This window comes from Urocampus carinirostris, chromosome 19 (genome assembly GCF_059441175.1).
Source record: "Urocampus carinirostris isolate Australia breed hairy pipefish chromosome 19, RoL_Ucar_1.0, whole genome shotgun sequence".
Classification (NCBI taxonomy): Eukaryota; Metazoa; Chordata; class Actinopteri; order Syngnathiformes; family Syngnathidae; genus Urocampus; species Urocampus carinirostris.
The window spans coordinates 8,884,104-8,910,964 of NC_142367.1; the positions used below are offsets into that span (position 1 = coordinate 8,884,104).

At 39.5% G+C, this 26,861-nt stretch overlaps 3 protein-coding genes and 1 long non-coding RNA gene across 5 annotated transcripts; 2 read left to right on the forward strand and 2 right to left on the reverse strand.

Moving 5' to 3' along the window:
- Positions 1-854: 854 nt before the first annotated feature.
- Positions 855-3,867, reverse strand: anapc16 (anaphase promoting complex subunit 16). The gene is made up of 4 exons (XM_088324219.1): positions 3,711-3,867; positions 3,400-3,544; positions 1,372-1,446; positions 855-1,290 (listed from the first exon to the last, which is right to left on the reverse strand). Exons 2-4 carry the CDS (start codon positions 3,539-3,541, stop codon positions 1,181-1,183), a joined length of 327 nt encoding a protein of 108 aa, XP_088180345.1. The 5' UTR covers positions 3,542-3,544; positions 3,711-3,867; the 3' UTR covers positions 855-1,180.
- Positions 3,417-11,542, forward strand: ascc1 (activating signal cointegrator 1 complex subunit 1). Of its 2 annotated transcripts, none has more exons than XM_088324217.1 (10): positions 3,417-4,310; positions 4,379-4,481; positions 5,613-5,710; positions 5,795-5,973; positions 6,078-6,211; positions 7,930-8,049; positions 8,115-8,239; positions 9,151-9,224; positions 9,288-9,405; positions 10,707-11,542. In XM_088324217.1, exons 1-9 carry the CDS (start codon positions 4,196-4,198, stop codon positions 9,402-9,404), a joined length of 1,065 nt encoding a protein of 354 aa, XP_088180343.1. In that variant the 5' UTR covers positions 3,417-4,195; the 3' UTR covers position 9,405; positions 10,707-11,542. The 2 variants fall into 2 exon arrangements, with proteins under 2 accessions (XP_088180343.1, XP_088180342.1); XM_088324216.1 differs by having other exon boundaries at positions 3,418-4,310; positions 10,696-11,542.
- gpx9 (glutathione peroxidase 9) lies at positions 10,492-13,384 on the reverse strand. The gene is made up of 5 exons (XM_088324218.1): positions 13,120-13,384; positions 11,422-11,515; positions 11,171-11,301; positions 10,968-11,098; positions 10,492-10,902 (listed from the first exon to the last, which is right to left on the reverse strand). The coding sequence occupies exons 1-5, from the start codon at positions 13,261-13,263 to the stop codon at positions 10,845-10,847; spliced, it is 558 nt and encodes a 185-aa protein (XP_088180344.1). The 5' UTR covers positions 13,264-13,384; the 3' UTR covers positions 10,492-10,844.
- LOC148347171 (uncharacterized) lies at positions 11,695-25,478 on the forward strand. Its single transcript, XR_015848149.1, has 5 exons — positions 11,695-13,381; positions 17,497-17,665; positions 19,637-19,705; positions 24,126-24,198; positions 24,276-25,478. It is a non-coding gene; the product is annotated as an uncharacterized LOC148347171 (long non-coding RNA).
- The last annotated feature ends 1,383 nt before the right edge of the window (positions 25,479-26,861 follow it).

A 26,861-nucleotide genomic window follows, 5' to 3' on the forward strand; every position in this document is an offset into this window, starting at 1 on the left:
AGAGATAATGTTTTAAATCTGATTTTATTATAGCGTTTAGGCTTCCTAGCTGCTTCATAGAGGAGTTAAAGCTTTAAGGCTTGTTTAACTGTGGAGTAAAGGTTCACCAGTTTTTGTCTGCAGTTAATGGTTTAATGATGCTTTGAATTTCGTGTAAAAACTCTAAAGCTTTAAAGCGTCTTGACTCCAGAATTAAAGCTTTACAGCTCATTTAAAGCTCAAAGCTTCTAGTCTACCTTATTCCGGAGCCAAAGCTTTACCACTGATTTAACTCTGGAGTTAAAGCTTTACTGGGTGTCTTCTCCGAACTTAAAACCAAGACAATTCTTTACCTCCTACCCTAAACATTTAAAGCTGCTTAACTCTGGAACTAAAGCAGCTTCTGTGCTTCAATAAACCTTAAAACGTATGAAAGCTGACATTTATGACCATACAGATATAATTTTCTTTTGCACAGCAGTTCTAATCACAACTCTGTTTGCATCCCAGCAGAATCAAGGATCTAAACGTGAGCATAACATTTTTGAGATCAGCTTGTCAGTTCTCGCCTCTCGGGTTCTTAGAAAGCGCTGTCGAGTGTGTCGTCAAATTTTTTCACTCCCTCCCTGGAATGAAATTCCAACAGCGTTCGGACCGTCCTTCCTGGGAGACGCTCACTTGGTACATTCTGTACACTCCCCCCATTCAAAATGAAAAACACACAAGCTCATTCACCAGCAAGGAACAAAACAGCATGTTTACTCCCCGTCAACAGAGTCCGCTGATTGATACAAGCACCCTTACGTCACTCCTCGTCCTACTAGAACATGTTTGTATGAGAGTTGGCGCACTTCAAGCGATAAACAAACAGCGTCTGACACAGGGAATGTGTAGTTTTTAATGACTTACACAAATGGATTCTTTGTGAGGTTATACAACGTACAAATATTCAGGACTCTGCACTCTTAGTTTTTCTCAGTCCAAGCGCTATGCGTATTTAAAACTGCTTTCTTTTCTTCATTGAATATCACTATTAGTAAAGATCCGTTTGTTTCCAAAATGTCTTTATACAAGGTTTTCATCAAGTTCAAAGTCTATTTTTAACACAAATACTTAAGAACATGATCGTAGACTTTGTTCTACATTTTCTTTATTAAAAATAAAATCCTTCTTTCAAAAAAAAAAAAATCCTTATGTTTGTCTATGAGGACGTGAATCCCAGCAGCTGCTCGATTGGCTTGTACCGCCACTCGTCGGCTTCCAGCTCCTCCACCAGGCTAGCCAATTTTTCCATCCGAGAAACTTGTTGATCTGGAGGGAGATCGACAAGGAAAATTGAAAAAACAAACAAACAATAAAATAGATGCACTGCTCATTTTTTGGGTCACAAACCGTGTTTGACTTGCTTCAGTGCCGAGGCTACTTGGTAGCTGAATACCGACTCGCAAAGAAAACGGTCGGAGCCATCTGGAAAACAAAGATTACTTTACCGTAGGAAATTTTTTACAAACAACAGCAAAAAAAACAAAATGTGAAACCATGGAATTTGATTGAAAAAAGCAAAAAATAAAAATAAAAACAAAAGCTGACCACATATTGGATTGTGACAACTTTAGAAATATGCAAGGAGAGATGGTCAGGAATTCATCTTCAAACTTTTGTTAAATTGTCAAAAGACACAAATAATTCATATTACGAAGTAAACTTAAAACATTAGTTATTACCCAACTGCATCAAACAAGAAAAGCCCTTCATAATAAAAGAATAAACACCAAACCGGAAGAGATTATTTTTTTATGCTCATTACAAAAGAAAAACACATTTCGCTGTACAGAGACACCTCTCTATTTCACGCTTCAGTTATCGCTGGTTCACTGTTTGTGGATTTCAAATTAAATTTGGATTATTGTCAGTGATATCAACGTATTTATCGGGCATTGTGTTCTGCAGCAGACAGCACACAGCAAATACTATCACGGGGAAAGGTTGGGGGAGGGCTTTGTGTATTGGGTGTATACTGTCAGTCAAACAGACAGGACAGCCGGCCACACAAGTTAATGATGGTAAATGGACTGCACTTATATAGCGCTTTTCAAGTCCTGAAGATCTCCCAAAGCACTTAGCAATGTAATTACCCAAAACTAACTGTAAAGCACGGCTACAGCTACAGCTAGTGTTTCAGTGGCTTATTTCATTGAAAATAAAATAATCAATTAAATCAGACTCTGAAGAAATTCACAAGAGTGCAGAGAAATGGTGTCCACCAGTGGGTGCCCTGTGGATTGTTATCGGGTCTGGTAAGAGACTGAGGCGGTGCTAGGAGAAAAGGCAATAGTGGCGCTGCAGGTCTGGCCTAGTGTGAATGGGCTAGGTAACACCTCTCCCAAACTACCTTTGACGCACCTGTACTCACCAACACCAGATCCATTACTCATGAAACTAGGGGTGACGAACATGTTTGACAGAAAGAGCCGTAATTTTTAACCGCGAGAGTCAAAGAGCCACACCACGCACTGACATGCCATAACAGACAGACACACACAAACACACACAATTAAAAACATATTATTTCCCACATCACACATAATATAACACATAACACCATTTCCGTTTCGCTTTGCATTTTGACCATGAGGGTAACAGTCTGCACGCTCATGAAATGTTAACTTAATTTCACAGAATTAGAAGTAACCTACGCAGATAATTGGGAGTCAATTATGTGTCCGGGGCAGCATAAAAACAACAAATCTGCCAAATTAATTTCAAAATATTATTTATTATTTGTTTTAACTCTGATGGATTCGAGTGTGTTTTAAGGGAGGGGAAAAAACAAACATAGCAAAGAGCCACACTGTATAGAAAATATGATGAGGCAAAGAGCCGCATTCTGATTAGCCAAGAGCCGCATGCGGCTCTAGAGCTGTGTGTTCGTCACCCCTGCATGAAACGGATGACCTGGAGCTACAATTTTTGGGAAACCCGTAAATTCGGGACAGTTTTAATTATCACAGAGACCTGATCACCCGAGGAAACCCAATGCTATCGTGCAGCTAACCAGCCTCTCTCTAAGTCGCTTTCTTGCACTGAAATGAGAAGCCCTCCAATTTCTTTGCACTTTTGTATAGTGACAATAAAGACCGCCAATTCAACTGCAACTTGGTGGTCTGTGTTTTTATTTGTAGTTCTATAGTTATTTCGTTAGATTGGGGGCTATACAAATAAACCGATTTAACTCATAGTATCCGCTCAGTCGGTGAAGACATCATCTCGAGGTAATATTGACCCGTGGTGGCGTCGCTACTTGGCGGATTTTCAGGTAGCGGGCGGGCTCTGGTCCCCATTAACCGAGAGATTACTGCATTTCATTTGATAGCTCTCTCTCAATTTAGATAATAATTTCAACTGACAATGTCAATTAACCTTCCATCATTTCACCAGCTCCTTTGGGGTACGTGTACAGGACTTTCCCCGGAGGGATGAGTTCCGAAGCGCTGAAGCCCGAACCCGTCACCGAGGTGCCGCTGACGCATCCGGCGGAGGAGGACGAAGAGGATGCTGCCATTACCTGCACGACATTTTATGCACAAATAAACTCGTCAAGCATAAAAACATTAACGTTAGCAAATGCTATGCTGTTTACTAACACAGGCACAGCAGACGATGAAGAAAATACCAATGCACGCTGTCTCATAATCAAACATGGCGATGTTATCAATTTGAAAACTACTTACCACCGAGTTGCGTGATTATCTACAAAATTCCGCGTAATCCGTCCGCCTAATGCGGCCGTTTTTGTTTAGAGCTCAAGATACTTTATCGAATTTTACGACAGCATCAGCTATTTACGGTAACGGGGAAACAACACTCTGGGCTCGGTTGCCATATTGGATGTGTAAAAGGGTATGGGAGAGTCGTCGATATTTTTCATCCGCTTCTTAAATTTCGTGTTGAAATGTATTGCTAGTTAATCGTACATACAATGAAAAATACGTCAAATTGTGCATAAAGGAGTCAAATGAGTTTTATATGTTTCACATAAAACTCCTTGGCACATTCAACATGGCAGGGCAGTCCACGTATGAATCAACACAGCGCGCGGAATTGTAGACGAGATATCTTTCACTTGCTACATACTAGCTAGCTAACCAACAGCAGTAAAGAAAAGTTGACATTTTGTGACGCTTTGGTTTAATTTTTACGTCCCTCTGCTGATAAAATGGACGTTTTACGCCCGACTTTGATAAACATCGATGGAAGAATATACCGAAGAAACGCCGTGCAGGAAGAACAGTACGAGGAGGAGGAAGATTTCTCCTACATGGGAACACCGGGTTCGTTTGTGTGCCTCTTCTTTTAAAACACGGTAAAAAATAATAATAATACTTTGTTTATGATTCAGAACATGAGGAATTTGAGGCAGAGGAAACCTGTGATGCCAATTTCATTGAACAGACTGACATAGGCTTCCGATGTTCAATTGACGTGCCATCTGTGCTGCATAAGTAAGTATCAACAAACTATTGGAATCAAAATTACAGCAGAGTACCGGGATACGACATTAACCCATTCCGAGAAGGGGAATACAAATGGAAAATGGCGTATAGGGGGAATAGAAACCTATTGTAATGCGGTCCAAACACAAATTATAAATAAATGGATAACCAAGTAATATTTAGTAAGTATAACTTATGTATTCTAAATAAGAGTATGATTTAATTACATGTTATATGAATATACAAGTATTGGAAAAATGAAATTGTATTTACCTTTGATGTAAAATTCCTTAAGCTGGTGGAGTAGAGTAGTGGGTGGATGCAGAATAGTGATAAGACCGTGGATTCGCATTAGATCTGATTTTACAAGCTTCACTTGCGAGGGTTGTCATGCCCTTGCTTTAATCACTTCCTTATTTTTATAATCGTCCCGACCATTGGTTCTTGCGCTTTCCTCTATTTCTTGATTATGTTAAGCTTGTCTTTTTTTCCCCATGGTTTTCATGTTTTTGCTTCTCCCTTTAGTATCACTGCAAGCCTTGGGACCCATAGCCAATAAAAACAGTCCAAAAAAATCAGTATTGTATCGTAATAATTTGCAAAGTCTTTACAAAGCATGTGGGACTTTGAATTGAATCAAGAGAAAGGCATTATGGTAGTGTCTTCAGCTAACAACATATCAGCATTTCATGATGAAGCCCGAACCCGTCACCGAGGTGCCGCTGACGCATCCGGCGGAGGAGGACGAAGAGGATGCTGCCATTACCTGCACGACATTTTATGCAAAAATAAACTCGTCAAGCATAAAAACATTAACGTTAGCAAATGCTATGCTGTTTACGAAATAGCAACACATCATTTTAATACATCGACTAATACCAGACAGCATTTCAAGAGAGGTAATTCATCATACACACGAACAACTCAAAATTTGGATTTCATAAGCTTTTGAGCATGTGAAATAATTTTTCATTGATGTTATATAGTGGGGAAAATCCTGTGAAGAGGAACTGAAAAAACATCTTATTTTATACCGTAAAGTGAAACTGATCTAAGGAAGGGATGCTGTATCTCGCAGACTGTATTAAAAAGTGGACATTTTTCAGTAGAAAGTATTATTTTTACGTGATCTTCCCACAGATACATCATAGGGAAAAAGGGAGAAACGCGTAAACGCCTCGAATCTGACACAAAGACGTCAATAAATATCCCCAAGCAAGGAGTGGAGGGACCCATTGGTACAAATTCTGTGGACCACTGCTAGCCTCACCCTCATTTCCGCAATTGCAAGTCTCAATTGATTGTTAATTTCTCACTAACAGTGGTGACAGGCCCCCACAGAGCCGCGGTTTCTTCAGCTGTCACGAGAATCGAGGTCCTTGTGGACAATTTCCGTAAAAAGCAGCCGTTCACGCATTTTCTATCATTCCCTCTCAATCACCCCAAAATCCAAGAGGGTTTCTTGAGGTTTAAAGATGACATCTTGGAGCGATTTTCTCAGGTACCAACAATAGAACACGCCTTTAATTTTTTTGCACAAGATTTGATTGTAAATTACATTTTAAGATAAGTGTTGAATATATATATATATATATATATTTTTAGGACCAGGGACTAGATGAAAGCATCTTTCAGAACCCGGCAAAACTTCACCTGACTATTGGCACCCTCACGCTGTTGGACGAAGTGGAAGTGAGAAAGGCATGCAGGCACCTCCAGGACTGTCAAGATTTTATTAGGTACAGTAATCTCTCATTTATTGCGTTTAGTGGGGAACAGAATCCCCCGCATTTTTTTTATCATACTAGCTTTTTTTGAGACATGTGTGGTATAAATGAGTGTCTATAAAACAAGTCATAACTGCACGGGTGCAGTTCATTTTAGGCTGAAAAGAATGGGAACAAAAGAGCTGCCACTCTCCACGAAAATGTGTATTGCAGTTCACGGTTGCCGCAATAGTTGACTGGTGATAATGGATTGCGGCTGTACAGGTGCAGTTCTTTTCAGGCTGATATAACGAGGAAAAATAGCTACCACACTAATTTACTCTCTTGGCCCTTGCTCTCACCAAGTCGACTGGTAGAAATAGATCGCAGCCACACAGTGCAGTTTGTTTTAGGTCTCTTGCAATTGCGCGCTTCCGCGGTCTAAATATCTGCTCTGATATTGTGCAGCAAGGCTTGAATGTTTGTTTTAGATGTTTTACATTTCTTGACTCATTTTATATTGTGCTTTTTTCCCCTTTTCTTTTTTAACATACAACCCACAAAAATCAAATGGGGGTAAAATGGAAGAAAAAAGCAAAACTAAATCAACATTGCAGTGTTGGAGTTTTTTCCCAGGCTGAAGTTATTTTTCAAAGCTCAGTTTTTGTTTGTAAGCGGTGTCCTTATTTTTCCTATAGTCTATCCATTTTCCCCATTTGTTCATAAATTGGGTCTCCTGTATCCTTATGCGAAATGTCGTCCTCTCCATTACAAATAATTCCTCCACAGTACACACTCACTGCTTCACAGTTGGGATATTTTGTTAGTACCGTGATTATCTTATTACTTTTTTGCTTGCTGTCAGAAAGTTTTTCACCAGGTACTTTTTAAATATTTTTTTTTTACAGATAATATTCATTTTTAAATTCCCCAAATAGAGCACCTTGAATGTTTTAGTATCTCCTAATTTTCTTTTAAACCAACCATAATTTGTGACAGTAGTCTTGTATTCTTGGTCAAACCCAAAAAAAATATGCATGTGGTTAACGTCTAGCTCTTCACATGCACTCGAGCATGGTCGATAAAGCTAAAAAAAAAACCTTTCCAAATTTTGGGGCGTAATAAAAAATTCTGTTCCTCCAGTTTATTTCCCTCAGAATCGTGAAGCCACTGGATGTGCACAAAATGTGCGGGGGTGCTGGAGCCAGCTATCTTCGGGCAGTGGGCAGGGGATACCCTGAACTGGTTGCCAGCCAGTCGCAAGGCACTCTTTTTCCCATTTTCTGTAATATAGAGTAATGAATGTTCATTACATGCCATCTAACCTTCATACATATCAGAAATTGCATTAATGGTTTTACCTCCATAGACTCTTTCAAAAAAATTGAGGACCTTATGACCGGTCACTGGTTTTATCTCTTTGTCATAGTAGTCCTTCGTCTTTCAACTAATGTTAACGAAAATAGTAACTCCCCTGTAAGCCAAATTTTTCTTTCAATTCCACCAGACTCGGCAGCTTGCCATTTTCAACTATTTTGCATATTACTGTACTACGTTTGCCCGCTTGTTGTTGGAACCTTTTATCATTCTGTCCGATTTCTCCCCCCCCCCCCCATTTTTAGATTAATTTTCTTTAAACCGTGTTGCACTCAGCCCCCCAAGAAGGAAGCGCCGAGTAGTGATGAAACGCTATATTTTTATTGTTAAATTCATCAGGATATATGTCTAATTTTGTATTCTTTCTCTGTCAGAGATATCACAGGAGGAAAAGCTCTGGCTTTGCAGGTGGCAGGCATCGAGTATATGAACGATGACCCGGCCATGGTGGACGTCCTGTACGCCAAAGTCCACATGACGGACGGATCCGATAAGTAAATGAGGATTTTGAAAATGAAAGTTGACAGCTCTCTGGTAAGCACGTGTGCTTGCGCTGCAGGTTGCAAGTGATCGCGGATCGCCTGGTGGACTATTTTGTCTCCATGGGGCTGATGACACGTGAGTGGGACAGAGTCAAACTGCACGGGACTGTCATCAACACTTTGTTCAGGAAGGACACCACGGGTATGTTTCAACTCAAGGACACGTTCACGTTTTGCTATTCAAGCTATGAGGATGTCAATGCAGTTGAAGTGTGCTTCATTATATTTATATTTTATTCATTATTAAGTCTTGAGCATTTTAATGCATGCTTTATTTTATTTATTTTGTATTAAAGATTATATTCAACATGGATACAATTGTTGAAGGCCTAACCCCCCCAAGGTATTTTTGAATAATATTATTTACTTTAAATATATAAACAATTTTAAAAAAAAAAAGATCTTCAATATCAAATATGTTGCCGTTTTCATTTATTTTACTTGCATTGCTTTGTGTAAGAAATGGTACAGTTGTATATTTTGTATAAATAATGAAATAAATGATTGTTTTTTTTTTTACTAAAATAAGAAAAACAAATTTGAGTAAAAACAAGCATTCAAAAAATACTTATAATTTTAAACTCACATCCCTTTTATTCAATTTAATGATCGTTTTTGCCAAAATAGGGAAAAGTCAGTGTAGTGCATTAACAATCAAACAATAATACTTACAATTGTAAGTGTTGATTTTATTAATTTTACCTACATAGAAATAAATAATAAAAAAAATACCCGTACTTAAAACTGCAAAGTAAAATTGTCCGATTTTCTTTTTACAATACGTTTGGTTTCAAGCTACATTTGTTGTAAAAATGAAAACATTTAATTTTCCATTGTTGTAAACATTCCAAGTATGTTTTGTTCAAAACCTGCAAACAAATTCCCAGAGAGATATTCGTGGAATCCGCTGTTTGGTTGACTAGTTCCACAGCATGTTTTGCAAGCACTAACAAAGACGCCATTCATTTTCAAATCATCCCTGAGATTTTCCCCACATAGCGTGTTGTTTACCAGTGGCAACTGTTTTTATCGCCGTTCCTTTTTCCTTTTCAGTGGAAGCAAGCGGCGTGTCAGCGAGACAAGGCATCAACCATAGGGAGGCCTTTGATGCCAGAAATATATTAAAGGTTAGAGCGATATTTTGGCCTGATTTCCCTGACATGATATTAAATATCTTTTGCTAAACGCAGACGCTGGGCTCATATCATTTCGGAGAGCTGGAGCTCAACACGGTGTCACTTTCGCAAAGATATTCGGCCGACGCCACCGGCTACTACGCCTCAGCGGGAAGCGTTAGCTTCACATGAGGTACGATCGCCAACACATGATTCCCAGCTTTGTTGATTTATTTTTCGAGGTCCTAATGGATATTGGAAAACATATCTCTTTTAATTTATCTCACAAACATATGAAGATAAAAACAACGGCTTCAGAAGAAGAAATAAAAACGTGAGTCGTGTTGATTTGACACCGACTCTCTAATTACGTCGTTGGCATGACTTCACGTCCTACTTGGAATGGGCCTGTGACCCAAATTTGAGTCCCAACTTTAGCATCAAGCTGTTTGAGTGCTGTGATCCTTAAAAGTTCACCTCTAAGTAAAGCTTTTAGTTTGAAAAACGCAGATTAAGTATGTTTGAACGAAAGGAAGCCTGTTTAAAGCAGTTTTCTCAATTAAAAAGTTCCCATTGTGTGTTTTTGTACCAGGTTTTTCCATCTTAGAGATTCAGTATTGTATTTATGAAAAATAAATGAGACATAGCTTAAAATAAAGGGGTCTACCACCTTTTTGAAACTGAGAGCTACTTTTTCTTACTAGTTAATGCAAATTGCTACCAGATTATAATATGTATTTTTAAATGACATGCCATGTCATTTCCAGGTTGTCATTATTAGAGGTTAAAATAGGCTCCGTCAACTACTAAACATCATGCCAGTTAGAAATCTAATTTCCAAGAAAATCACAATGACCAATGATAATTTTTCAGAATCAGTCCGCGGGCAACTTAGGTGGTCTTAGGGGGCCACCTGGTGCCTGTGGGCACAACATTGGAGACTCGTGTCTTAAATAATTATGACGGCATTCAGATGAACAAAAAGTGTAAGCTCGATATAAGGAAGTTATACGATTTCAAATCAAAATAAATGTCCCCTTTCTGAATTTCAAAAAATCCACGAAGGGCGTACAGATGATTAAAACATAATGACCTTACTTGTATTTCAAATCGTGTGAGGACTGTTAAAACTGACGTCAACAATAAGACGTTTTTCAAATTACTGTGTGTTGAAATAGTCAGTGATTGCAACATCAGCAACATCTTGTGGATTTTAGGAGTTATAGCAACTGCTAAAAAGTGAAACGTTTCACTTATCGAAATAAACATGATGCGGTGCTATTATTTACATAATATTTTGTTTTTTCAAGACATTTGTATAGAACAGATAATGTCACATTAAACATGCCAATGACTCAATTTTAGGCATTTGAAACTATCAAACATAAAGAATGAGAAATAAATCGAATGTGTTGTCTTGGTTACTGAAAGTAAGCAAAACTTTTCATTGATGCAGTCTTATTTAATACTATTTATTTTCTAGGTGGCGGAAAGGAATTTCCTCCCAGAGTGAATGCACTGCAGCTCCGAGAGTCGTTCCTCCCCTTCATCGGATCCAACCCGGGCGCACCGGTGTGCATTTGCCGAGGGACCGTCACGCTGCCACCGCCGATTAAATACCAAACACGGCTTTCAAAGGAGCTCTGCGATGTCCTTCTCAACTTCGTCAGTGGGACAGTGAATTTCATACCTGGAAGAAAAAAAAGTGCTGTCGAGAGAATGCGTGCATGACACGCTATCTGTGCAATATTTAACCTGCTGATGGGCTTGCCGTCAGCTGCAATGAGAAACTTTTCAAAATTCCACCGGATATCATTAACGGCGATCGGGGACCAGTACAACTTTTTGATGTCGCCGATGATCGGATTCTCAGAGGGCAAGGACTCCTGGGGAAGGACAGGACACATGAGATGTTGAAAATGATATTCAATTATATTTTCAAAAACTCACTGGTGTACCTTAAGGTAAGTGAAGAGCGGCTCTTCGTTGAATCCGTTCACCTCCACCTTGGCAAAGATGGGAAACTTTGGCACAAATCCCCCGCCTGGTCGGACATACTTGAGGACGTTTAGAGTTTCATTATTTGCCTCTAAAAAGACAAAAAGTACAGAAGTGAACACTAGCATGAACTGCAATGTTTCAATGTTAAATTGGAAAAAACCCACCAATATTCTGGAGAAATTCTTATAAATCAACAGAGCGGACCTACCAGGGGACTGAAAGCCGAACTGGTTGCAAGAAAACCCCAGCACGGTGAAGTTGAGCTCGCCAAACATTTCCATGAGTGCATTCAGTTGACAATACTAAAATAAAAATGAGTATCCTATGAATGTTCGCCCAAAACAAAAATTTAAAGAATGTTTTGTGTGTTTGGTTGATTCTGGATATTTTAAGTTTCCGTGAAATACATATTTACAAAAATCACAGTCTACTGATGAATTGCATTTGTAGAACGAGTAAAGCAACAAAATCCAAATGATTTGTATGTCAGCCATTTTCTCGATCCCTGTCGAATTAGAATGACAACATATCTGCTCGTGGCAACAACCAATAGCAGCTCAGAATTAGAAAACAGGTGAGCTGTGATAGGCCAAGCGCGGGGAAAAAAATGAACATTTGCGACTCGGTTTAGGTAGTTATTGCATACCTGTCAACCTGTACGTCTTTGCCGTACAAAGTACGTTTATTATGCATTTTAAGACGTGTATGACATACAAGAAAATCCGTACGGAGAAACGCAAATTTGTCAATTATGGGCCGCGGTAGCCTCTATCTCGGTATTGTTTTTTTCGCCTCAAACAAAGCGAGGGTTTTGATGCTACTGCGCATGCGTCTACTGCCTGGGGATTTCCCATTATGCATCATTCCGTGCTAGTTGTGTAGTGAAAGGACATCAATCTCTTTTTAGAAAACCTGCTTTTTCGGCTCAACTCATTAAAGAGAGCCGGCTCTCAAACGGCTCACTTGCTTTGATGCATTACATTACGAATTATTATGTTGTATAAAGACGTTAAGAAAAAAAGGTAGAAAATGAAAAAAAGACAGGTTTGTGGTTATCCCTTCAATCAGTATATTACCAACAGTAATGCAGAAAATGAATTAATATTTTGAATATGAAAATTCTACTTAATTATATTTGCATGTATTTTTTCCTTCTACAGCGAACGTCCAAGCTACTTAATTTTTGAACTTTTTTTAAATATAAACCTTATTCATGTCGAGCAACTCCGTATCTCACAACAAAATGTTAATTAACAATATATATATGACATAACGAAACACATGTACAATATAACATGTTAAACTACATAAAAAACCCGTTTGAAAAAAAAGGTGTACGATTTTTTTGTATTTTGAAAGGGCAACGAGCCGTGGAGGTTGACAGGTATGTTATTGTTAAAATAATTAAAAAAAAATAATCAAGCTTTATTAAAACGAATTAATTGTGCTTTTATTCAATTTTACAGATCCTGAAGAGCAATTTGTGTAGTTTATGGTTTAACCGTGATTTGCGTTTTACATTAAGTGACAAAATGGCCACTTGCCTTAAAAAGGATAAAAACAATTGATGCTTAACTCAAAACCCTCAATTCAAAACTCGACGTATCGATTCATAGAAGCTAAAATCTGATGAAATACATCTCACACTCATCAACCACGATTGGATGTTTCGAAATAAAAAAATACTCTATGATTATACTGGTTTCATTGCACAAATATTCTTCCCTTATTTTATTCTATTTTTAATTGTATATTCAGTTTTTATTATACATATTTTCTTATTCCTATTTATGTGTGCACTTATGGTGAGCTCACATTCCGCTGTACTTGTAGAATGACAATGAAGGCATTTAAATCAATTCAATATTATACATTTTGGAAATTTTCAAAGTATTAGAAAGTTTACCTCCTCTATAGTTGAGCCTCAGAAGGTGGCCACATTCACGACGAGGAGCACTTTCCCCCGGAATTTGCTTAGTGGCACTGTCAACCCATCCAAAGTCTCCGCGCAGAAATCATAAATCGATTTAGGATTATTAATATTCGCCATTTCAACCCAATTTAGCTTCGCTAGCGCACACTGGGCCAACAGTGAAGCTTTCACGGCAACAAACTCGCCGGTCAGCAATTGTTCGGCCTGACTGGCTGCATTGTTCCCGTTGGCAGAGGTGAGCAAGCTTGTTAAATGGTACTTTTTTTTGTTAAAGAACACACATTAAAAGACAGCTTTTTGTCAAGCTTCATATAAATTATATTTGTTTTGTTTGGAACACTGAGTGGAATTTTACACAGACAACAAAAACCTAAGCCAGAACATGGTATTTTTGGTGAGTTTGCTAATAAATCGGTTTAATAACACACATAGTTAAAGTATGACATTTTTAACCTAGCATAGAGCTAATTTATTCTCTTCATTTTACCTGGAGTACACAGTAAAATTATGCACACACCTAAATTATAACATGTTGGTATTTTTTTAAATGATGTTATGAGAGTTGATTTCACTGATTATTAGAAAAGGTGTCTTTCATGATGTACTGGTTTGTTATTTATAAATTAGCACATGGGGTTCGTCGTATGATGTGTCATTTAAAAAAGTTGAAATGTAACTCATTTAATGCCAAACGTATTTTCCTCATATTGAGATTCGGTGCCAGCCAATTTTTGCCATTGTGACTCATTTTTGAAGGCCTACACAAAATTTAGTTCTGTAGTTAGATACATATATCACATGAAAGCTTGAACCCTCATTTTTCATTAGCTTTTACCATTCTGAAGTAAACAACAATTGAACATTGCTAAGTTTCTTGAAAATACTTGTCTCCAAGAAAAAAACATCATTTTGTGAAAGGATGCATTTCAAGGAGAACTTTGACTTTCTTTTTTTTGCGCTTTTGATACTTCCGATATCTAAACAATGCTTTCCGTAAACAGCACAAAAGCACTTTGTTATCCAAATAATAATTTACTGCAATAACCCTGAACTGATGCATGAACGATGCGTGAACGATGTGTGAACCTTTCAGAGCCCAATGTTTCCGGTGAATGGATCAGATCACACGAATTCCCTCGGATGACAGTGTTCCTGCGGACATGCACGTAATGTAATCCCTCTCTGACCAGATGGGACTTAATCCTTTTTTTTTTTTTAAAGAAAAAGCTGTTGAAGAGTTAACGCTCACCACACTGCTTCACTCCCCCTATTCGCTATTTGGGGCAGCCTACACATACTCAGTCGCAGGATACAGAAAGTGGGGGCCAAATGGGTTCCTTGATGTGTGGACAAAAATTTGTGCGAAGCCACTCTTGCAAGCTAATAGCTATTTATCACATTGAAACTTTTCCCACAGGCTTGATATTTACTAATGAGCGGCGACAAACCCTTTTTAATTGTTTTTTTCAAAATAAAACAATCAAAACGTACTTATATGTTTTGGCACTAATGGGCAATGCTTTTGCAAAAGCATTTATACGTTACGGCATTGAATATGTTAAATATGTCCTCTGTTAAATATGCGTTAACAATGCCCAACTGAGTTCAAAGAACATTTGTGCTTTATTTTCCACTGTGCCCATGGGCGGAACACATTATTAGGAAGTATGGAAGCTAAGGAGGAGTTCTGGAGAGTGACGTCATGCTCATTCTTGCGTGTCTTCTTTGGTTTTTCATTTGTTAGTGAAGCATGAAAATGGTGAAATTAAAAAGGCCTGCCACGAGTAGCGTGCAAACGCCAACCCAAACCCCAAGAATGTTTATCCAAGTGACTCTAAGAAATGCACGTACTTTCACATGCTTTCTGATGGAGCTGACTGAGGCTGATATGATGACGGACCAGATGGCGACAGCGAGTAAAAAAGTTCCAAAATCTGTGCATCCCCTTTAAGTTACTTAGAATTGAACTTTTTAAAAATAGAGTTCATAAATATTTTCGTATTTCCAACAGGTAGTTTCTTTACAGGATTGTCTGATTAAATCAAAAATCTTTGCAAATTTAACTGGTCCTGAGAGCAGCTTCGTAACCTGAAAACTTAGCAAGTCGAGACACATTTTGAATGTAAATGGGGTAATCCATTCCGAGCCCCGCAAAAGTAAGGAATAAAATGTTTTTAATGAATCGTACAAGAGTAACAAAACATGAAACAAATACATGTTAAGATAAGATTACCACACAATAAACATAAAACAAAAGGCACACAATGTGAATAAACAACGAAAAAAGGAAATGATACAAATATTAATTTACCTTTTTGCCCCACCTTTCATGAAAAAAAAAAAAAACGATCAAATGACATCTGCTTTTGCCGGGTTTTGACAATCCGTCGGAAATGCGCGAGGTAGACATAATAAAATGTATCCGGACTTGTCAACACTTTTTCCGGGTGATTCCTTTCCACAAAATCCGAGACTTTATGGTATTTCCGTAAAATCTGTTCAATTCGGGCTGACTGAATGATGGCTGTATCCTCCTCCCTGCCATCTTGCCGGAACCCCTCGTCGTCGTCGTCGTCTCTGAACTTTGAAGGTGACACGAAGAGCATGCTGGGACACATGCATGTGCACCAGGTTGCCAGCCCGTTTGTTTACAATCTGGAAATTGTGGGAGCGGCTAATAGTGCGTACTGTACTATATTTTGGACTTCGTATCCTGAAACACCTTTATAACTAGAGGCAATATTTTACCGTTCAGGTACTTCTTAACCTGAAACTTGTATGTAGAGACATTTGTAGGTAGAGTTACCTCTGCATTGTGATGCATTTGTTCATTTTCTGTAGTCTGTAGTTTTTGGGCGGGTAAGTACTTGACAAAGTCTGGTTCTAAAATTGCAGGTAAAATGTTGACATTTTTTTTTACTTTTTGAATTGTAAATTCTTCTTAACTTTTCCTTGTATCTAGTCTTGGAACCTGATTTAAACTTTTACACAAATTTGTATGTATTTGCATTTTTGTTTGTGGTTGCTCATAATCCGAAGCCCTAAAACGCAATGAGCCAATCACAGCGCACATAGCAGACTTTCTGACAAGCTCTGCTTTTAAACTTTAAAATGGTCAAAATGTGTGCATGGGGTACATGCAAATCTGATTTAAGGTGTCCCGAGAAACTGGGCAATGCGGGTGAATTTTTACCCAATTTAGCCACGTCTAAATTAAGATAAGTGTCTGCTTTGGACAAAATTATGCGTTGACCACAGAACCACCTCAACCTGGATAAAGCAATAAGGATGTCGCCATGTGTTCTTAGCAACGTCCACATAGTATTTGAGGCATCATATTGTCACTTTGCTGGAGAAAAATAGTTATTTATAGCTAACCTTAGCTCTTGGCTGAATTATACATCATGTTTGGTTACTGGGAGTTCAGAGTACTGTTATTTGCTAGTTTTTGGATGTTGGTAATCCTACTTGATTCTCAATGGTTGCCCAAAGGGCTCTAGTCAACATCTGATTCCACCCCAAAAGATTGGAATAGACTATTAAGCTCTGGAGTGTGAAGCTTATACATTAACTTCTGGAGCTTAGCCATTTTAACTTTCTTGTAGATAACTAAGATAACAAATGTTGACAATGGTGTTGATTTAATGTAAATGGGTGCAGAGGTGCCTAACTTGTTTGGGTGTTTGGGCATTTGGGTTGGCCATGGTCCAAAACTTTTTGTGTGTTTTTTATGCTATTTATTTCCCTTTTATTTTCTTTGTTATTGTATGTGTGTGTCTTGCTGTTGGTCACCCTTCTTGAGGGACATGACCAAGGTAAACTACTTGATAGAAATGAAACTTTCGCAAATTTTGCTGTAGAAGTTTGTTTCTTTATGGACACGAGCAATCTTGTATTGTTTTTTTTTATAGAAACAAATTAGAAGCGCTTCCTGTTGTGGGTTTAAGTTGCAATGAGTCCTTGTAACCGCACGGTAGCGCTGCTGCACAATTGATTACCAGCAGAAGCCGGTACGGGTTCAAACCTCTTAGTACATAAAGTATTTATTTGGGCTCGTTTTTTTCCCAACGTGTTGACGTAACATCAGTTCAACAATAAATTCGAGCTCAACGCACAGAAATTTTGATTATAATCCAATTGATGGCAGAAAGTTCAATGAAACTGGATTCAGAATGAAGAATTTTGGCTTAAATTGACTTTACATGCATCTTTTATCTTCAATAATTCTGGAGTTTAGATGTGATTCTTGTGCACTGTGCTCCCCATCCCAGTTTACTCTCTCTTCTCTCCATTGTCATCAATTAAGTACCCCTCCCCTCCTTAACCTCTTCTCCTTTTCTTCTGCCACAGGGCGTGCTTTGTGATGGCAGCGTTTACCGTGAGCTATTGCCATGCCTCTCTCGCTGTCGCCTACATTTCTCCAGCAAACTATTGCAGCAGGCCTCCGGGCTGAGCTGGTTAAACCTCGAGTAGAAGACGCAATTGGCAAACAAGGCACATCTTGGCCCCTGTTTTCCAGGTCCGTTGAGTCAATTGTGCTCTGTGTGCTGCAACATCTGTGTTTAAAAGTCCCCGTCTCATAACAGGAGATTTCCTCTTATGATAACTATTATTTTGATATTTTTCCAGTCGTAAATACTTTTTACACATAAAGTACCAGATAATAAATGCTCTCAATAGTAGTGTGTCTAAATCTTCATAGAAACTAGTTCAACCCCTTAAAAGTAGTAGATTTAAAAAAAGGAGTGTAGTAGGCTTTAATTTGGGTTAAAAGTGATTGATTTTATTCCCTAAATAGTAAAGTTTTACATTTAAAAAAATACTCAGCAGTGTACTAACCTCTAGTGTTAGTAAAGTGACAGATTTAATCCCTATAGTGTAAAATAAAAAAACAAATATGCAATCAGTTGTGTCGTGTGCTAAAACGTACAACAAATAATATATAATATATATATATATATATTTTATCTCTCATTAGCTACACCGCTTATCCTCAGTAGGGTCGCGGGGGTGCTGGAGCCCATCCCAGCAATCATCGTGCAGTGGGCAGGGGACACCCTGAACTGGTTGCCAGCCAATTGCAGGGCACACGGGGACAGACAACTCACTCGCTCATTTACACCTAGGGACAATTTGGACTGGCCAATTCACCTGAAATGCATGTTTTTGGAATGTGGGAGTAAACCGTAGTGCCCGGAGGAAACCCACGCAACCACGGGGAGAACATACAAACTTTACACAGGAAGTCTGGAGCTGAATTTAAACCCACGCAGGAGGTTCCTAAGACATGAACTGTGCTGCACATGCGCTAACCACTGTGCTGCCGTGCTGCCCATAATATATATAATATATATAATATGTATATATATATATATATATATATCTCATCTCATTAGCCGTACCGCTTATCCTCATTAGGGTCGCGGGGGGGCTGGAGCCCATCCCAGCCATCTCCGGGCAGTGGGCAGGGGACACCCTGAACTGGTTGCCAGCCAATTGAAAGGCACACAGGGACAGACAACTCATTCGCTCATTCACACCTATGGACAATTTGGACCGGCCAATTCACCTGAAATGCATGTTTTTGGAACGTGGGAGGAAACCGGAGTGCCCGGAGGAAACCCACGCAAGCACGGGGAGAACATACAAACTCCGCACAGGAAGTCTGGAGCTGGATTTGAACCCACGACAGGTTCCCATGACATGAACTGTGCCGCACAAGCGCTAACCACTGCGCCGCCGTGCTGCCCATATATATATATATATAGATATAAAAGAAAATTAATATTTCTATTTAAAAAGGTGGAATTAAAAAACTAAAAACGTGGCAGTAGTGAATCGTCATTAAAAATGATTAAACCTTATTTTGATTCTTCTTGTATTCCTAGTAGATTATATGAAAATAAAAACTCGGTTGTGTAGTGGTCCCAAAGTTTAATTTAAAATTAAAAGATTTTCTTGCAAAGATTCTCGGTTTAAATGAACCAAATAGCTCAAAGTCAGCTTTATTGTCAATTCTGCTGCATAAACACATAATTGAAATTACGTTACTCTTAACCCTCAGCTTCTAGATTCTAGGAGATTATAAAAAATCACAATGATAGGACACACTACACTAAGACAGCTAATAAAATGGCTCAATTCATTACAAAAAGAACATATATGATATGGAGATTTCAGATGTCAATATAGCCCTAAATAAGTACTGCTACTCAATAACATACTGCGATGGGTTTCAACCCATAATTTAAGCCATTTCCAAATTACCCACACTTTTTAAAAACTAAATCAGGCAATTCTTTGGTGCACCACTAGAGGAAGCTCCTTTGCAAACCTTGGATGAGAGTAAAGCTTCCACACTAAGAACATATTTAAAACAATGTATATTTGAATATGGAGTTGAAATTGAGGAGAAGCTGGTGTTATTCTCCCGCTATCTGTCTTTCTGAATTTTGCCCATTTATGACTTGTTTTTTGGAAATCGTCACAGGAGACCTGAGCAGTCACGCATTCAAAGTGCTCTAAATACACTCCAAAGAAGCTTAGGAGTCTTCAAACGGTAAGCGCACACTCCCTCACACCTCCCGCTGTTCTCTGGATGGATGAATCATATATGCAGATTGGCCAGGCTTTGAAGTGCATGCAATAGAATAGAAGATGCACACGTTATATAAACAGCCAACGAGAGGAGGATTAACGGCAAAACTTCCTCCTTGTCTCCTTTACCTCTCTTCTTTTGGGGGGTTTGATTTTGAAGCCTGCCTGCCCGCCCCCGAAAGCAAATGTAGGTCAGGCGTCGTCGCCGTCTTTTACAGGAGAAGATGGAAGTGATGAAATCCTTCTGGAAGGTTTTCTCCCCCGCCCGCCTGCCTCGCCTTCTTCGGCTCCCACTTCTTTGGCTTGCAGCTGGAGTGAGACATTAAGAGGCTTCCTCCCCGAGCTGACATGAAACATCTCCTTTCTGCCCACTCATGCGTGTCGCATTCTGCAGCGCTGTCGTTTCCTTGCTGCCTCATTTTGGTTTGCTCCAAACTCATCAGACGTTTTTTTTTTTTTTTTTTTTTTTTTTTTTTTGGTGCCTTTTCAAAATATGATCCATTTCTCTTGGGAGAAGAAACAACCTCTAACTATGATGTGCGACGTGAGCCCAAATTAACGTTCACTTGTCTGCACAAACTCGAAATGTTTTTAAATTGGATAGAGGACAATGGGATTCATTTCTCAAGTTTATTTGACTATGAGTTTTTTTATAGGGGGAATGAGAGTTTTGCGCATTGTTATGGCGGAATTCATGTCAGTTTATGCCAGCTGATTGTCAGAAAAATGTGAAAGCAGCAAGTTTATTTTAGTGATCAAAGTTAAAAAAACAATACGTTCTTTTGATCGGCGCTATGCGTAGATTGTGCGAGCCACTTTTTCGGGCTTTTGTGTGTGACTTTTTTGCCTCGTATACAAACGCTGGTCCAAATCGAGTAAGAAGTAAAATACCTTTTTACAACAGCAAGTTAAATGGACAAATGGTAAATGGACTGCATTTATATAGCGCTTTACCAGTCACTGAGGACGTCCAAAGCGCTTCACAATACACTTCACAATACATTCACACACACACACAGACACTCACAGACTGAGTTTTTTCAAAGATGTGGAACAGATGACCAGTTTATATATGCAGTGCTTAGTTCACACATTTGATAAACCTTCAAAAAATTGAATTTCCTTGGCGGGCAACACGGCGGCTGAGTGATTAGCCAGCCGCGGCACAGTTCTGAGATTATGGATTCAAATAAAGCTACCAGCCTTCCTGTGCAGGGTTTGCATGTTGTCCCTGTGCCTGTGTGGGTTTCCTCTGGGCACTCCGGTTTCCTCCCACATTCCAAAAACATGCATTTAAGGTTAATTGGCTGGTCCGAATTGTCCCTAGGTGTGAATGAGCGAGTTGTCTGCCTCTGTGTGCCCTGCGACTGGCTGGCAACCAGTTCAGGGTGTACCCTGCCCACTGCCCGAAGATGGCTGGGATGGGCTCCAGCAACCCTGCGACCCTACTGAGGATAAGCGGTGCAGATGATGTATGGATGGATTTACTTTCCTTGGCTTGCACCCACCTTAGATACATTGTTAATGTTGGTGGGATTAGTAAAAATAATAATAAAAATTAATCAATAATTATTATAATAAATAAAAATAATATAACATATTATTATGGTCTCTGTCACCGACACTTTATCATACACTTACTAAGGCATTCAAGTAAATCTAAACCAGATCGCCAACGGTAACTTACCAGATATTAAATGGGCACCGCAAACGCAGGCTATTCTCCGGTCCAGTCAGTTCTAATATTGGCTTGTTTTTGAAAAGGCCGGTTTCCTTTTGGAATTGCAAAAAAAAAAAAAAGTTCCTTAAAAATGCGATTTGTGCTCCCCTACACACAACAGCTCACATGTTGTTTTTGTTAATTTAGTATTCTAAAAACGTAACTTAACATACAAATCTTCTCTTGCACCCCCCAAACTCAAACTGCTAATCCCACTTTTAGGGTCAACAATGCGTGCGCATTCTTTGGTGATATGGGTATGACGTGGACTGGAAAGGGCATGACTTATTAAGGGATGCTCTATTGATGGTTAAATGAGGGAAGTGTCTGTTTTAGATGTCAACAGTGCATTTGTGTGTGCGGGTCGTTCTGCACGGCTGGCCACTAACACGATGTGACAGGGCAGAAATACCAGTACGGGCCACAGTCACTCGTCCACCCACCATCTCTCTAACCCCCCTCTGTTGCGCGGCGCCCTCACCCTATTGGCTGTCTACTTCCGTCACTCCACATCTTCTGCTTGGAGACAGCACATCCACACCTCCCCCACCAAACCCACAATTTGTCTCCTCGCGTGGGGTACAAAGAAGTGGGACGCATTATGCAACATCCTGTTACGCAACATTTAAAAAAATATATCTTTACCCAACCTGTCCCTTGACTAGTCTTCTTCTTTGTCTTCTTTTCTGCTCCTTGTTTGACATTTGAGGTTGCCCCGAGTTCATCTTTGACCTCTGTGCTCTCTCAGCACCAGCCGATGTTCAGGAGAAGGGGAAGGAAGATATTTTTTTTTTACTCAACTCCCATCTTACAGTATTTCATTTATTCACGCCAGAGAATGTCTAAGCTTGCGGCGAGACAAGCCGGTCAAAGCTGAGTGATGTTGCAAGACTGCGCCTTGGATTGCTCGCTCGCTTTAACAAGAAAAAAAAGAAGTTTTACCATTTGTGGTGCAATGTTGATATCTCTATGCAACAAGAAGTGTTGTTATTGCACACTTTAGGATGCCCACTCCCCCACCCACCCAAAAAGTCCATTCCAGTTCAATTGCATCAGTGGTAAACATTGCACAATATGTTTGCTGCACTTATACTATATAATGTATCTTTATGTTGTGTATCTTTGTGACTGGGGGAATACAAAATTATTTGAGCATTATCCAGTGTGAGAAATAGCGTACAAAAATAAACCAATTTTGGTTAAATTAATTAACCCAATTAAGCTTTTTTGGGTTAATTATTAAACTCGACTTTAAAATGAACAACCTAAATATTCAGTTTCGTCAGCTGTACCTCAATAATGTGCCCCCAATGGTCTAAACTCCATTTACGTCAATTCAATGGGTTTGTGTGAACACAGAAAATACTTTAGGTAAAAGGATTACCCGTAAAATAATTTCAAAATATTTTCACACCGTTTGTTGAGCTCCCAGAAAGAGTTTTTTTTTTTTTTTTTAATAAAACAAAGACACTACAACAATTAATTGAATCAACCCAATTTTGGGGGTTAAAAAAGACTAGATTTTTTTTTTTTTTGCGAATGATCAATAACCGAAAAATTCAGTTTCAACAGTACCTAAATTGTGTGTCCCCCCAAAAAAAAACAGATTAAACGCCACTAATGGGACCTAATTTGACCCAAATTATGAGATTAAATTAAAAACGCAGAAAAAATGTAGGGATCTTTGTAGGAAATTACAGGTTCTATCATCTGTTTAAAAAAATCAAAATATAAAAAACTTTAGTTTTTTTAGGTTCTCTGTTTACCCTTATCCCTTCCCAGGCCATTTTTATTATTATTAAGGTTTTTAATTATAATTAGAACAGAAAAGACATCACTGACAATTTTGACCTTTTATCCTGGCAAATCCACATTAAGATGGAGCACCTTGTCTATATTTTCTCCCTGCCTTTATCTATCTTTGTTTTTTTCCCTATCTCCCAGGGTGGGGGCAGCATCTTGGATCACTGAGCTTCAAAACGACTTTGGCTAAAAGCGCCAGGTGACACGTTGGTGGCCATTGATGTCACCCCTTTGCTGAGACATGTCAAGCGCTCCAATCACACAGAATACGAGCTCTCTGGCCCCCACGCCGCTCTAATAGTGTGCATTTCACAGCCAGGCGGCCCTGGAGGCGTCCATCTTGGATCTTCTCCAGTCCGGTGGAGGCGTAGGCGGATGGCACGTGGTGGTGGTGGGGTGGACGAGACTCGACTGTATTTTGGCCTCGTTCCAGTCCAGTGGGCATGCAGCAAGCCTCTGAGGCGTTTGGGATTCCCCCTTTTCTTTTTTTTTACAGCAACCCCCTGTTCCTTCCATTAACCAAATCGTCTGAAGAAAACCCCAACTGGACATTTACAAAAATTCCTTTCTGCTTTAAAAATGGACTGTCAAATCGAGCACAGCATAGCAATTATGCTTCTTCACTAACTTTATTGTTTCATCCTTAGCCATAGAAAATCCATTGGCAAAATCACTGTCAATCATTCAGAAATCTTCATAAAACTCCCTTGGCAAGGAATGAGTTGCTAGGCAAAAAAAGGTGTGATCAAAGCAGCCCCTAAGTGTCTGCACCAATCCCCGTTGTCAATATTTGAGCAAATTTGCTGTCAGTTCGTGATGGATGCGCTCAATACTTCCCATTGTGGATTTTCCTCAACAGGGGGCGTCCTTCCACAGCTTGTCCTCATTTGACTGAAGCTGTAGGTTGCCCTACTTCTGTGCGAAAGCAACCTGTAGGTAGAGAGTCTGCTTTTTTAAAAACCTCATTTTTTTTGCAAGAAAGACATTCATTCTTTCTGTCCTTATACAGGAAGCTGCCTGAAGACAATGGGATGTGACACGTGGCTTGAGCAAGATAAGCGAGAAGACACTCAAGCCGAGGTATTTGCAAAGGACACTTGGGCATTAGCACACTGACATTGACAGACATCATCCTGACAAAGTGCTGCATGCTCCAAAGTGGACATGGATGGCTTTGCATCGAAAGGACAGACAGTGACCTTCCAGATCCGAGACATTTTCTCTTCATATACAGTAGAGCAGCCGTTTAGATACTAGTCATGAAATATGAAGCTGCTTCCCTATGATTGCCACCTCCCTTTTTCTTTCAGCACCAGCAGCAGAAGTGTGTGCCATATGCATGTCACTTCCAATAAATCGGGGTCCACGCCAGAGGGAGGGCGTCATCACTCAGTGGGCTGACACAGCTTCCTCGACATTCTCAAATTATCATGTTCCAATGGAAGTGGATCATTTAACAGGAAACAGACTCGCTTAAATTGGAATTAGTATTTAAAAAAAAACAGAAATTTCTGTTAGTTCCTGTAAATAGTCCACATGTTCTTTAACACTCAACTCTGTCTTGAAACCGGGTCATGTGATACGGACTGGCCATGTTTTACGAGGCTGGCGGGGGCCGCAGAGGAAAGCCAGCAGGAAACACAGAAAAAGGCTGTGTGACTTTCATTGGTGTGTTTAATTGGGGAAACTTGCTCAGAGAGGGACTGCTAGCCTTTTTATACAGGGTCTTTCACTTCCTTTTTGTTTCCACCTGCTCTAGTCAGAACGCACCCTGTTCTGACAATCGTCTCTCTCTAAGCCACTTGAGTCATGTTGTACACGATTGTGTCCCAAAAACTTGATTTAAGTCCAATTTATGTTTTGGCTTCATTTGAACCAACCTTTTGGGTTGTTTTGCGAAAACAATCCTCTAAAGATTGAGTTGTGGTATTTAAATCAACATTATAAAATTGAAATGTTTAGTCTGAACAACCAAGCTTTTGGATACCTCACTATGTACAAGAACAAGCATTTTTTTTAACAAAGCCCCAATTTTACCAGTTTTTGTTCTGTAGTAAACACCATGAATTTTGTCAAGACAATATTTTCCTAAAATTGAGTCATATTGTTTAATTAATCTAAAAATATATGTTGTCATTTTATTAAAACATCCATTATTGTCTATTATTTATGTTTCTGTAGTTCGGTGGTTACATTTGCCTTAGACACGAAAGGTCCCCAGTTCGAGACCGGGTGGAAGCATATGTTTGCCTAGAGAGGGATGTGTGCCAGCAGGCTGTACTTGCCCAGGACACACCACAGGAAATGGTGCCCCTACGACCCTAGTGGTAAAGGGATCCAACCAACCAACCATCTAAGCAAAACCCCCAATAGTTGTCGTTACTTAGTAAAAATACAAATACAAAAATAATAATGAAAAATGTGTAATACTGTATTGCATTTCTAAAATCACCAAAACTGGTTCATTTAGTTGTAAACAACTCAAAAACAAAAAAATAAAGGAAAATTGGTTCGTATTGCACAAAATCTTTCAGGCATAACCAACACACCAAAGTTGGGTCATCTTTTTCCGCCATAGCCAGTCAATTTGTTTTAAACAAAACTCCAAAATCGAGTCAGTAATATAATACAAGTCGATTTTATTTATTTATTTATTTTTTGGGTATAAAATGCCCCCAAAAGGTTTGTATTGGTAACAAGTCCCTTAAAATTGTGTAGTTTTGGACAAATCAACCCAAAATGTTGCAGTATATTCATGTGAGTTGGTCCATTTTTGAGCCAATTTGGACTGAGTGTGGATTTTTATAAGAAATTGTACGTTTTTAATTTACAGGCTTGAAGGGTTCCTTATAGAAGTATTTATCGTCTCTAATTATGAGTGTATGTCTCTTTCATCACCATGGAAACACAACTCCTTCGTCAACCGCAAAAGCTAGAGTCAACGTCTGAGCAAGCAAATAGTTAAGGTTTCTCTCCCGGAAATGACTTTAAGCCCAAAAGGAGTGCGTGCGAGCGAGGGAGCTGGGTGGGGTCAGGCCACAATATTTCAGGGGATGGAAGCCGTCCATAAAAGGTCCGACTCGCCGTTCAGACTCGCCGCCTCGGATCAAAAACAACTTGGACTTTTTCCACCTGGTCCGCGTTAGATTTTCAATGCTGGGATGGCCTTAATCCCCCCGCCCCGCTTTAAATCTCACACTTCTTCTTGTCTTTTCATCCCCCGCCCGTAGGAGTTGACCTCCACCGCCGCTGGGCCGTAATTCTGCTCTGTGGCCGTAATCTATGGCTGTGGCGTGCACACACGCAGTCCACGCATGAAAGATGACCACAGACGCACACGGGGGCGGATTGGAGGCCATTAAAGCGGGGGCCGGTCCTGGCTGGCCCCCCTTCTTTGTTCCCTAAATCGGGACCAGCTGTTCGCCGGCAAACTTGTAAGTCACTCTTTGGCTGCAAATGTACCAAAAAAAAAAAGGCCACGGAGCGAGTGCGTGGGCTCTCGCTTATCTGCTGCGGCTGCGCTCTAAAATTACAAGTTTAAGACTTACGGGAACGATCACAATCGCTTCGCCTGTACCCGGAATACACCAGGTCC

Excerpts from the sequence above, each read along its gene's own strand:
- anapc16 (XM_088324219.1), bottom strand. The coding sequence starts at position 3,541 with ATGGCAGCATCCTCTTCGTCCTCCTCCGCCGGATGCGTCAGCGGCACC. Across the intron at positions 1,447-3,399 it reads AGCTGGTGAAATGATGGAAG|ATGGCTCCGACCGTTTTCTT; the intron begins GTTAATTGACAT and ends TTTGTTTTCCAG. Across the intron at positions 1,291-1,371 it reads ACTGAAGCAAGTCAAACACG|ATCAACAAGTTTCTCGGATG; the intron begins GTTTGTGACCCA and ends ATCTCCCTCCAG.
- ascc1 (XM_088324217.1), top strand. The coding sequence starts at position 4,196 with ATGGACGTTTTACGCCCGACTTTGATAAACATCGATGGAAGAATATAC. Across the intron at positions 5,974-6,077 it reads TCTTGGAGCGATTTTCTCAG|GACCAGGGACTAGATGAAAG; the intron begins GTACCAACAATA and ends ATATATTTTTAG. Across the intron at positions 6,212-7,929 it reads GACTGTCAAGATTTTATTAG|AGATATCACAGGAGGAAAAG; the intron begins GTACAGTAATCT and ends TTTCTCTGTCAG.